Source organism: Bison bison, unplaced genomic scaffold (genome assembly GCF_000754665.1).
Source record: "Bison bison bison isolate TAMUID 2011002044 unplaced genomic scaffold, Bison_UMD1.0 scf7180017864383, whole genome shotgun sequence".
Classification (NCBI taxonomy): domain Eukaryota; kingdom Metazoa; phylum Chordata; class Mammalia; order Artiodactyla; family Bovidae; genus Bison; species Bison bison.
The window spans coordinates 529,930-540,793 of NW_011494955.1; the positions used below are offsets into that span (position 1 = coordinate 529,930).

At 43.7% G+C, this 10,864-nt stretch overlaps 1 protein-coding gene across 1 annotated transcript in view; it reads right to left on the reverse strand.

Moving 5' to 3' along the window:
* Positions 1-389: 389 nt before the first annotated feature.
* The window catches only part of LOC105001398 (zinc finger protein 256-like), a 26,794-nt gene continuing 16,319 nt past the window's right edge, over positions 390-10,864 (reverse strand). The window contains exons 2-3 of the mRNA XM_010857650.1: positions 7,154-7,280; positions 390-2,540 (exon numbers count right to left, since the gene is read on the reverse strand). Of these exons, the coding sequence (XP_010855952.1) occupies positions 742-2,540; positions 7,154-7,280 (1,926 nt within the window). The 3' untranslated portion in view covers positions 390-741. The remainder of the gene's footprint in view (positions 2,541-7,153; positions 7,281-10,864) is intronic.

Below are 10,864 nucleotides of genomic sequence, written 5' to 3' on the forward strand. Positions count from 1 at the left end.
CAACAAAGGTCCATCTAGTCAAGGCTATGGTTTTTCCTGTGGTCATGTATGGATGTGAGAGTTGGACTGTGAAGAAAGCTGAGCGCCGAAGAATTGATGCTTTTGAACTGTGGTGTTGGAGAATACTCTTGAGAGTCCCTTGGGCTGCAAGGAAATCCAACCAGTCCATCCTAAAGGAGATCAGTCCTGGGTGTTCTTTGGAAGGAATAATGCTAAAGCTGAAACTCCAACACTTTGGCCACCTCGTGTAAAGAGTTGACTCATTGGAAAAGACTCTGATGCTGGGAGGATCGGGGCAGGAGGAGAAGGGGACGACAGAGGATGAGATGGCTGGATGGCATCACCGACTCAATGGACATGGGTTTGGGTGGACTTCGGGAGTTGGTAATGGACAGGGAGGCCTGGTGTGCTGCAATTCATGGGGTCGCAAAGAGTCGGACATGACTGAGCAACTTAACTGAACAGAGATGGCAGTGACATAAATGTGGCAAGAACTCTGGATAGGTTGGAGAGTGCAACACAGTCACACAGGCTTCACACATAACCAGGGATTCTCTCACTGTTTATGCACAGATGGATGAAAGTCAATTAAGACAGATTGGCTCCTCAGAAAGTTTCCTCCAGTGCCCATAAACTGAATGCTGAAACCACATTTCCTGCCTATCTATGCCTTTGTGTGAACTCTGATGTTGAAAGGGGTTAGATTTTTCCTACAAAAGATATTCCACATTCAGTGCACTCTTAAGGCCTTTCTCCAATATGACCTTTCTGATGACAACGCAATTTGGATGTGGTAATAAAAGATTTTCCGCATTCACTGCACACGTAAGGTCTTTCTCCAGTGTGAACTCTCTGATGATAATGGAGAGTGGAACTACAAGTAAAAGATTTACCACATTCACTGCACTCATAAGGCCTTTCTCCTGTGTGAATTCTCTGGTGTATTATGAGGTTATTTCTTTGGATAAAGGATTTCCCACATTCACTACACTCATATGGTCTTTCTCCAGAATGAACTCTTTGATGATAATGGAGGTCAGACCTAGAGATAAAAGATTTCCCACATTCACTGCACTCATAGGGTCTTTCTCCAGTGTGAGCTCTCTGATGATAACGAAGGCTGGAGCTAAAGGTAAAAGATTTCCCACATTCATTGCACACATAAGGCCTTTCTCCTGTGTGAATTCGCTGGTGTAAGATGAGGTTATTTCTTCGATTAAAGGACTTCCCACATTCACTGCACTCAAAAGGCCTTTCTCCGGTGTGGACTCTCCAGTGTTGAATGAGTGTCCACCTATTGTTAAAAGACTTCCCACATTCAGTGCACTTAAAAGGCTTTTCACCAGTGTGGGCTTTCTGGTGTTGATTCAATTGGGATCCATACTTAAACAATTTCCCACACTCAGTACACTCATAAGGCCTTTCTCCTGTGTGAACTCTCTGATGTTGAATGAGAACCCACCTATTGTTAAAAGATTTTCCACATTCACTACATTCATAAGGCCTTTCTCCAGTGTGAACTCTTTGATGATAATGGAGGTTAGAGCTAGTGGTAAAAGTCTTCCCACATTGACTGCATGCATAAGGCCGTTCTCCTGTGTGAGATCTCTGATGATACCTGAGGGCAGGCCTAGAGACAAAAGATTTCTCACAGTCACTACACTCATAAGGCCTTTCTCCTGTGTGAGATCTCTGGTGGTAAGTGAGGGCTGAGCTAGAGGTAAAAGATTTCGAACATTCACTACAAACATAACTGTTTTCTCCACTGTGCCACGTGTGGGGAGAAATGAGGACAGATTTGTGGCTTAAGGATTGCCCACATTTACTGCACTTGTACTGCACTGCCCCAGTCTGAATGCTTTGATGTTGACACAGGGATGAGCTTTGCCTGAAGGATTTTCCAGATTCACCACACACATGAATCCATTCTCCAGCGTGGACTCTCTGGTGCACAACAAATGAGGATTTGTACCTGAATGCTTTCCCACATTCACTGCACACAAAACAAGGTCTGCCAGTGCGGACACCCTCGTCCTGAACAAGTGTACGTGGGGGACTAAGGGCTTTCTTGCATTCTTCCCATGTGTGATGACTTTTCCTGCCATTTGAGGTTGACTCGCACTGGGTGACTATGTTTGGCTTCTTCACAGCTTGTTGCTGCAGGTGAACCATGATGGTCAGGAAGTCCTTTTCAAAATCCCTGCAGGTAAATGGCTTCTGTGACACATGGAAGCTGCAGCTCTTCACAAACGAGGCCTTGTCCACACTGCTTCTGAGGGTTTTCTCTCCCATGTGCAGCTCTGGGTGCTGCTGAAAGTTTGCACTAAAACAGAATTGTTTCACACATGCTCCACACCTCAACAGTTTCTGGATGTGTTGTGTTTCATGGTGCTCAGCCAAGCGGAAAACTGGACCACAAATCTCACAAGGGTTCATCTTCTGAGTAGACAAAGCTGCCTTCGGAGTCCTAGCCTGTGACACTTGTAGAGAAGTGATCCGTTCAGAAGGTGCCTCTGCATTCTCTGTTCCACAGCAGCAACCTGAACAGAAAGAAATGCAGGTGAAGTACATATTGACTACAGGGAAGGGTCAAGCTCATCACAAATTTGCATCTGCATCAACAACAAAACAGCCAGAAAACAATAAACAGTGGCCATGATTTCCCTGGAGATCCAGTGGTTAAAACTTCACCTTCCAATACAGGGAGTGTGGGTTCAATCCCTGGTAGGGGAGCTAATATCCCACATGCCTCTGTCAAAAAACCAAAACAGAAAACAGAAACAATACTGTAACAAATTCAATAAAGACTTTAAAAATAGTCCACATCAAAATCTTAAAACAAAAACAGCAATCAAATTAGACCGAATTTTATGTTGTCAAAAAAAAGACTCACACATCAGTACTAAGGACACACAGAGCTCAAAATGAAGGCAACATAAAGATACTCCATGCAAATGGAAAACTGGAAGTCAGCATAAATACTGTATAGCTTCAGACAAAACAAACATAAAGTAAAACCCTGCCACAAAAGACAAATGATATGATATCATGATATAATGATAAAAGAGTTAATCAAGGGTCTATAACAATAGTCAGTGTATCTGCATTGAACATCGTAGCATGAAAATGTATGCATGAAATGTTAACCGATCTAAAAGCCGGATAACAACCCAGTAACAAGGGGCGTCACAGAACTCTCCTGGTGGTCTGGTGGTTAGGAATTTACCTTGCCATGCAGGGGACAGGGGTTTGATCCCTAGTAAGGTAATTAAGATCTCACATGCTACAGAGCTACTAAGCTGGCATGCTACAATTTCTGAGCCCATGAGTTCCAGAGCCAGCTCACCACAGTGCAGGGCCTGTGTGCTGTGAATACTGAAGCCCATGCGCCACAACTAGGGAGTCCATGTACCTCAACAAAAGATTTCAAGTGATGAAACAAAAAAGATCCTGTGTACTGCAACTAAGACCTGACACAGTCAAACAAATAAATAAAATTAGGGGGAAAAAAAAAAAAAGAGCTAGAGGCTTCAGTATTCTCCTTTCAACAATAGGTAGATCATCCAGACAGAAATTCAGTAAAAAAAACTTTGCACGTGAAAATATACTTTAGATCAAATGGACATATACAAAATATAACGTCCAACTGCATACAGAACACCGCCCAGAGCAGATCACGCGCTATAGGCTATAAAACCAGGTCTAACACACGTAAGCAGGCTGAGATGATATAAAGTACCTTTGCTGACCACAATGGATTGAAGCAAAAAATCAGTAACAAGGAGGAAACTGGAAAATTCACAAATATGTGGAAATTAAACAACAGAATCATGGAAAAATAATGGATCTCAGAAGAAACCAAAAAATACCTTAGCAGTTCAAAGAGGGAAATTTAGAGCAATAACTGCTTACTGTAGGCATATATAGGGAAATAAAAATCCTGGCTTCACAGGTGACTTCTACCAAACATTCAAAAAAGATTAAATACCTACCCTTTTCAAACTCTTTCAAAATATTGGCGAAAGGAATGCTTCCTAGCTCATTTTACAATGGCAACATCACCAGATACCAAAACCAGATGAAGACAACACAGACAAAATTATAGGACAGCATCTCTGATAAACACAGATGCAAAAATCCTGAACAAAATATTAACTCTGAATTAAGTGGGTAAAGAAGGAACATACCTCAACATAATAAAAGCCATAGATGGAAAATCCTTCAGCTGACATCAAGCTCAATGGTGAAATGTCAAAAGCTATCCCTCTAAAATCAGGAACAAGAAAAGGATGTCCACGATCTCCACTCTTATTCGATGTAATATCAAAAGTCCTAGCAAAGAGCAGTCAGGCAAGGGGGAAAAAAAAAAAAGGAAAAAAAAAAACGCATCCAAAATGGAAAGGCAGAAGTAAAACTTTCACTATTTGCAGATATCATGGTTTTACACATAGAAAACTCGAAGGACTCCACCAATAATCTATTAGAAATAACCAACAAAGTTGCAGGGTACAAAATCAACATACAAAAAGCAGTTCAATTTCTAAACTTGAACAGTGAGCTAGCAAAAAATTAAAACAATGCCATTTATAATTCCAACAAAAATAATAAAATACCTAGGAATATTTAACCAAGAAGGATGAAGACCTATACATGAAAAACTATAAGACATTGTTGAAAGATTGAAAAAGATACAAATGGAAAGAAATTACGTGCTCACTGACTGGATGAATTAACAGTATTAAATTTAAATAAAAAAAAAAAAAACTTGAAAAAAAAAAAAATAAAATGTCCATACTACCTAAAGCAATCTACAGATTGAATGCAATCTCAATCGAAATCCCAAGGACATTTTTCACAGAAATAGAATAAAAAATCTGACAATTTATATATAAAACCACAAAACTTAGCAAGTAGTCAAAGGATTATTATAAAATAAACAAAAAACCTCAAGAAAACAAAGCTAGGGGAATTCCCTAGAGATCTGATGGTTAGGACTCAGCGCTTTCACTGCAATGACCCTGGTTCAATCCCTGGTCAAGGAACTAAGTTGACCTGCTTGCTACAACTAGAGAAAGTCCAAATGCAGTAATGAAGACTCAGCACAGCCAAAAATAAACGAATCTTTAAAAAAAACTTAACCACCCCTCCCCCACCCCCGCACAGGGTGGTCCAGTGGTTAAGAACCCAACTGCCAATGCATGGGACACAAGTTTGATCCCTGGTGCAGAAAGATTCCATATGCTGAAGGGTGACTGAGCCCATGGGCCACAACTAGTGAAGCCCACTTGCCCTAGAGCCTGTGCTCCACAGCAGAAGAAGACACTGCAATCAGAAGCCTATGCATCTTTGAATCAGTTCCAATGAGGTGGATGAAACTGGAGTCTATTATACAGAGTGAAGTAAGTCACAAAGAAAAACACCAATACAGTATATTAACACATATATATGGAGTTTAGAAAGATGGTAACGATGACCCTATATGCGAGACAGCAAAAGAGACACAGATGTAAAGAACAGACTGCTGGACTCCATGGGAGAAGGCGAGGGTAGGATGATTTGAGAGAACAGCATTGAAACATGTGTATTATATGTGAAACAGATCGCCAGTCCAGGTTTGATGCATGAGACAGGGTGCTCATGGCTGGTGTACTGGGATGACCCTGAGGGATGGGATGGGGAGGGAGGTGGGAGAGGGGTTCAGGATGGGGAACACATGTACACCCATGGCTGATTCATGTCAGTGTATGGCAAAACCCACTACAATACTGTAAAAATAATTAGCCGCCAATTAAAAAAAAAAAAGAAGCCCATGCATCACAACTAGAGTAGCCCCCACTGATCTCAACTAGAGAAACCTCACACACAGCAACAAAAACTCAGTGCAGCCAAAAATGATTTCTTTTTAAAATGAGGGGTAACATGCTAGCAAGGACACACAGAAAAGGGAACCATTGCACATGGTTGCAAAGAATGTACATTAACGTAGTCATGGAAAATACCACAAATATTCATCAAAATATTGAAAGCAGAACTACCATATTATCAAACAGACCAACTTCTGGGTATATATTCCAAGGAACAAAACCAGTATCTTCATGAAACAGGTGCATGTGCATATTCATTGCAGGATTATTCAAAAGAGCCAAGATACAGAAACATTTTAAAGTGTTCATTACTGGATGAAGTGATAAAATATGGTACACACACAAACATGTACCAACTTTCCCATGATTATGTGTGCAGGAATATTCAGACAAGAAAAAGGAAAAACTGCCACTTGCAACAAGCATGGGCCTAGAGGACATTATGCTAAATGAAACAAGCCACAGAGAGAAGAACAAACAGTTTATTAAATACAGAATCTTTAAAAGTCAAACTTAGAGAAGCATAAAGTAGAATGCCAAATATTGAGAGCTAGAAAAACGGGGAGATGGTCAAAAACATTTCGTTATGAGTAAGTTCTAAGAACCAAATGTGCAGAATAGTGACTACAGTCATTAATATTGTATTGTGTAATTGAAATTTGCTAACAAATCCTAAGTATTCTCACACACACAAAAGAAAAAAGGTTATGTCTGGTGATAGGTGTGTTAATAAATTTCATGGTGATAATTGTTTCATTATATATATATCAAATCATTACATTATATATATTAGGTACATACAATTTTATCAGTTATATCTCAATAAAGTTGGGACGACAGGACGAAATGGAAACAAGAGGTCTAAACATCATAAAAAGAACTATATAGGAGAGAGATCAAGAGTAGCCAATGCTCACGTAAGTAGTCCCCATGACAATGGCTGCAATTCCATAAACAGGCAGAAACAGAATTGTCAGCTAAAGGAGGGGCAACCACATGGATCTGGACACACTGACCCATTCAGGGAAAGGGCGAGAAAGCTGCACCCAAAGGCCTTACTGCAAGACTATGAACCACAAACCCTTCCCTGTGACAGTTCAGTATAGCAGGTATTAGGGCTGTAGGGGAGAAAAAAGGGCAGTGCAAACACCCCAGCCCTATTAACCACAACTACCCAGAACACTGGGGAAGCAAGCAGTGCCTACACCATGTGAGGACAGAGCACCTTCTGGGGCGTGAGGCAGGATACAGAGGCCAGCCCAGGTCAGTAGGGAGGCTGAAGGTCTTACCCAGTGAGGATATAAGTGCATAGTTCTCCAGCATCACATCCAGATACAGGCGTCTCTGAGCCTCATCAAGGAGCCTCCATTCCTCCCAGGAGAAGTACACAGCAACATCTGGAAACGTCACACTACCCTGTGGTGAAGGGGACAAATGAAACCTTGAACGTTCTCTAAGAATCCACAACACATCTCTCCAAACACCTATGCCATTCCCATCCTCCACTGGTGCCACTGATGCCTTCTCTCTCTTCACCACATGCTTTACTCACTGTGTTCAGCCCTCAGCAGTAACTGGGCGGGGGGCAGTACTACAAGGCTTCTCCAGAATTGTGTGCACACAGATGCCATCTAAACTCTGGGTTTGGCCTGCAATGTCCTGTCCCTCCAAATAAGCAATTCCCCTAGAGTCTCCCAAATTATGGGAATCCAGACACAGCCAAAGATAAGCTCATGCTTCACCTGTAAATACTCAACAGGCCATCAGTTCACACTTCCTCTCAATGGGCACATCATTCTGTAGGTAGCACTTCTCTCACAATTTCAGACTCTACAGTTACACTTCCACAGCACTGCCATCTCCCTGCACCACACCACAGAATTCTTCCTGAACATACATGCACACCTGGTGCTTGCCATCCAGAGGATGCTTGAGAATTTAAAGAAGATTCACTACAACCCCAGTCCTCTGATGGATCTGACACCAGACTAAGCCACACATGCTGCTTAGATCTTGCCACCTGTTGCCAGTCCTTCCTTCAATATTCCCCACCCTAAAACCACATATGATTTTCACATTCCCATAACTCTCTTCAACTTCTTTACTGCCAGCTTTGCCCTTTCAACAACCACAACACGCCTCTCTCCACTCAACCTTTGTAAAAAAATCCAGCCCTAAAAATCTCTCCTCCAGTCATAATGACGCACAAATGACATCTGCTCCAAACCTTATCCGCTAGCAAGACTAAAACATCCCAGACCCTGTCAAAGTCCATTGCAACATTCTGGAGAAGCCACATAGCACTAAACGAGAAGCAGCCCCAGCCTTACTGCCTTCTTGTCTCAATTACCCCTGGGTCTCCTCAGCCATATCTCAGACTCCATTCATCCCACTGAAGCCTTGGCCGCCTGCCAAGCTGACGTCTCTTACACGGGTCCCACGGCCACTTCTCACTTCACTTGGGTTTGCAATGCCCTACAAACCCTGAGCAAAAGTACTACTCCTTAGCACACACCCTAGTCTTTCTGACCTACTAATACCATGGCCACTATAACCTGCATTCCCTTCCTAAATGTGATCCACAGCTCCACTTGTATCCACACAATGGTCATCACTTTTGAAAATTTCCATTCCTGAACATGTCCCCCAGTTTTCCAGACCTGCCTAGTCAACTGCCCACGTTGCCTACACTCAGTCTTCTTGGAAACACTTCAGACTCTTCAGAGAGCCAAAACAAACTCATATTTCCAAGGAAAATTAACCTGCTGCTAAGGTCCCCATCCAGTTGATGGGTCTTCTACCCCTTTGTCTACTAGGGCCAAAACCCAAGAGTCATCCCTTACAATTGCCTGTCTCTTATCACCAACAACACCCACAATTTTATTTGTCCCTTTGTATGACAGCAGGATGAGAACAGCACTTAGCAGGCAGCCATGGCTGTGCCTCATTACTTTGCGCTCTGTAACTAGGCAACAAGTCTTGCTCAGCCACCGGTCAGTGCCTCAGAGGACCCTCCCCACAAGCAACCAACTGTTAATGAGTGACCTTTAGGGAAGTGATTCAGTCAAGGGTCAGTGGTGTGGTGATCATCAGTTGCCGAGTGAGCCAGGATGCAGATTCAGGCCTTCTTCTGGAGGCCCTCCAGCGCAACCAGGCTTGGGCCAGTGGGTCACCTGGAGAGTCCAGGAAACAGGCTGGGGATTATGTCCTGCAGGGCTTCAGCGCCCTCATAAGGCCCTCTACTAGCCGTGGCCCAGGCCGTGAGGCAGTAGTGAACCTCTCTCCCATCCTTGTCTCTGAGATGTAACAGCAGTTGCCGTTACATGGTTTGCAGTCTGTGAGAACTGGTTTCCCACTTTGGGCAGTCGGAAGAGCCCGAGTTGGATTATAAAGAAAGCTGAGCGCTGAAGAGTTGATGCTTTTGTACTGTGGTGTTGGGAGAAGACTCTTGAGAGTCCCTTAGATAACAAGAAGATCAAACTAGTAAATCCTAAAGGAAATCAGTCCTGAATATTCGTTGGAAGGACTGATGCTGAAGCTGAAACTCCTATGCTTTGGCCACCTGATGCGAAGAACTGACTCATTGGAAAAGACCCTGATGCTGGAAAGACTGAAGGCAGGAGGAGAAGGGGACAACAGAGGATGAGATGGCTGGATGGCATCACCGACTCAATGGACATGAATTTGAGTAAGCTCTGGGAGTTGGTGATGAACAGAGAAGCCTGGCGTGCTGCAATCTGTAGGGTCGCAAAGAGTCAGATACGACTGAGTGACTGGGCTGAACTGAGACTGAGGGCCAGTTGGGTCGGGTGCCTGGCTCCCTCAGGGATGACAGCAGGGCAAGTCTGGGGACCTGGCCTTGAAGGAGCTGCCAACTGCAATCTGCCTCCTCTTAGCTAGGACTGAGACGTTGGAGGGTTAAAGTTGTGCCTTGGGACTTTGCCCTTTCTTGTCAGGACAGAGAATAACATTCATCTGGTAGAGACTTATAGGAACATCCTTACCTGACCATGAACTGATCGCAAGAACAAAGGATCTGACATGAGAAATTTACAAAAACTAACCACGCCCACACTTCATCTTTTGCTTTTAAAGGGCCTTGCTGAAAGCTTTCAGTAACTTTGGGGCTCTTAGGGCATGAGCCACCCATCTCATTGTGCAAACCTGTAATAAACCTCTGTTCGAAACTCTGTTTTAATATTGATGGGCCTGACTGTGTGTAGGGCACAAGGACTTGCAATTTCGGTAACACCTTCTCAAAAAATTGATGCAGAATTCAACCACTTTTCACACATCCAAGGTAGTCACTCTGGCCCATCAATACACACCCAGGCTATTACAATTAATACCTCTGTGCTTCCTGTCTCCTTCCTCCCTCTCCTACTTTGTTTTTTTTTCTTGCCAGTCAGAGGGAGCCTATTTTGGTCTGCATGCAATCACTTCCCGCTTACGATTCAAACCCTCTATTATCTATGAGATAAATGGTCTTTTCTGTCTTCTGGCCACACGGTGGGACTTGTGAGATCTTAGTTCCCCAACCAGGGGTTGAACCGGGGACCTCGGCCAAGAGAGGTGGAATCCTAACCAATGGGCTGCCAGGAAATTTCCATAAATGGCCAACCTTTCTCGCAGCAACACTGCAACCTTCACTGGCCCAGCTGCAACTTGCTCCTAGCAGAAACTGCTAGGAGGATGGAGAATTGCTATACCTTAGTCCCTGGTCTGGAGAAGGCAATGGCATCCCACTCCGGTACTTTTGCCTAGAAAATCCCATGGACGGAGGAGCCTGGTAGGCTGGAGTCCATGGGGTCGCTAGAGTCGGACACGACTGAGCGACTTCACTTTCACTTTTCACTTTCATGCATTGGAGAAGGAAATGGCAACCCACTCCAGTGTTCTTGCCTGGAGAATCCCAGGGACGGAGGAGCCTGATGGGCTTCCATCTATGGGGTCGCACAGAGTCGGACACGACTGAAGCGACTTAGCAGCAGCAGCCCTCG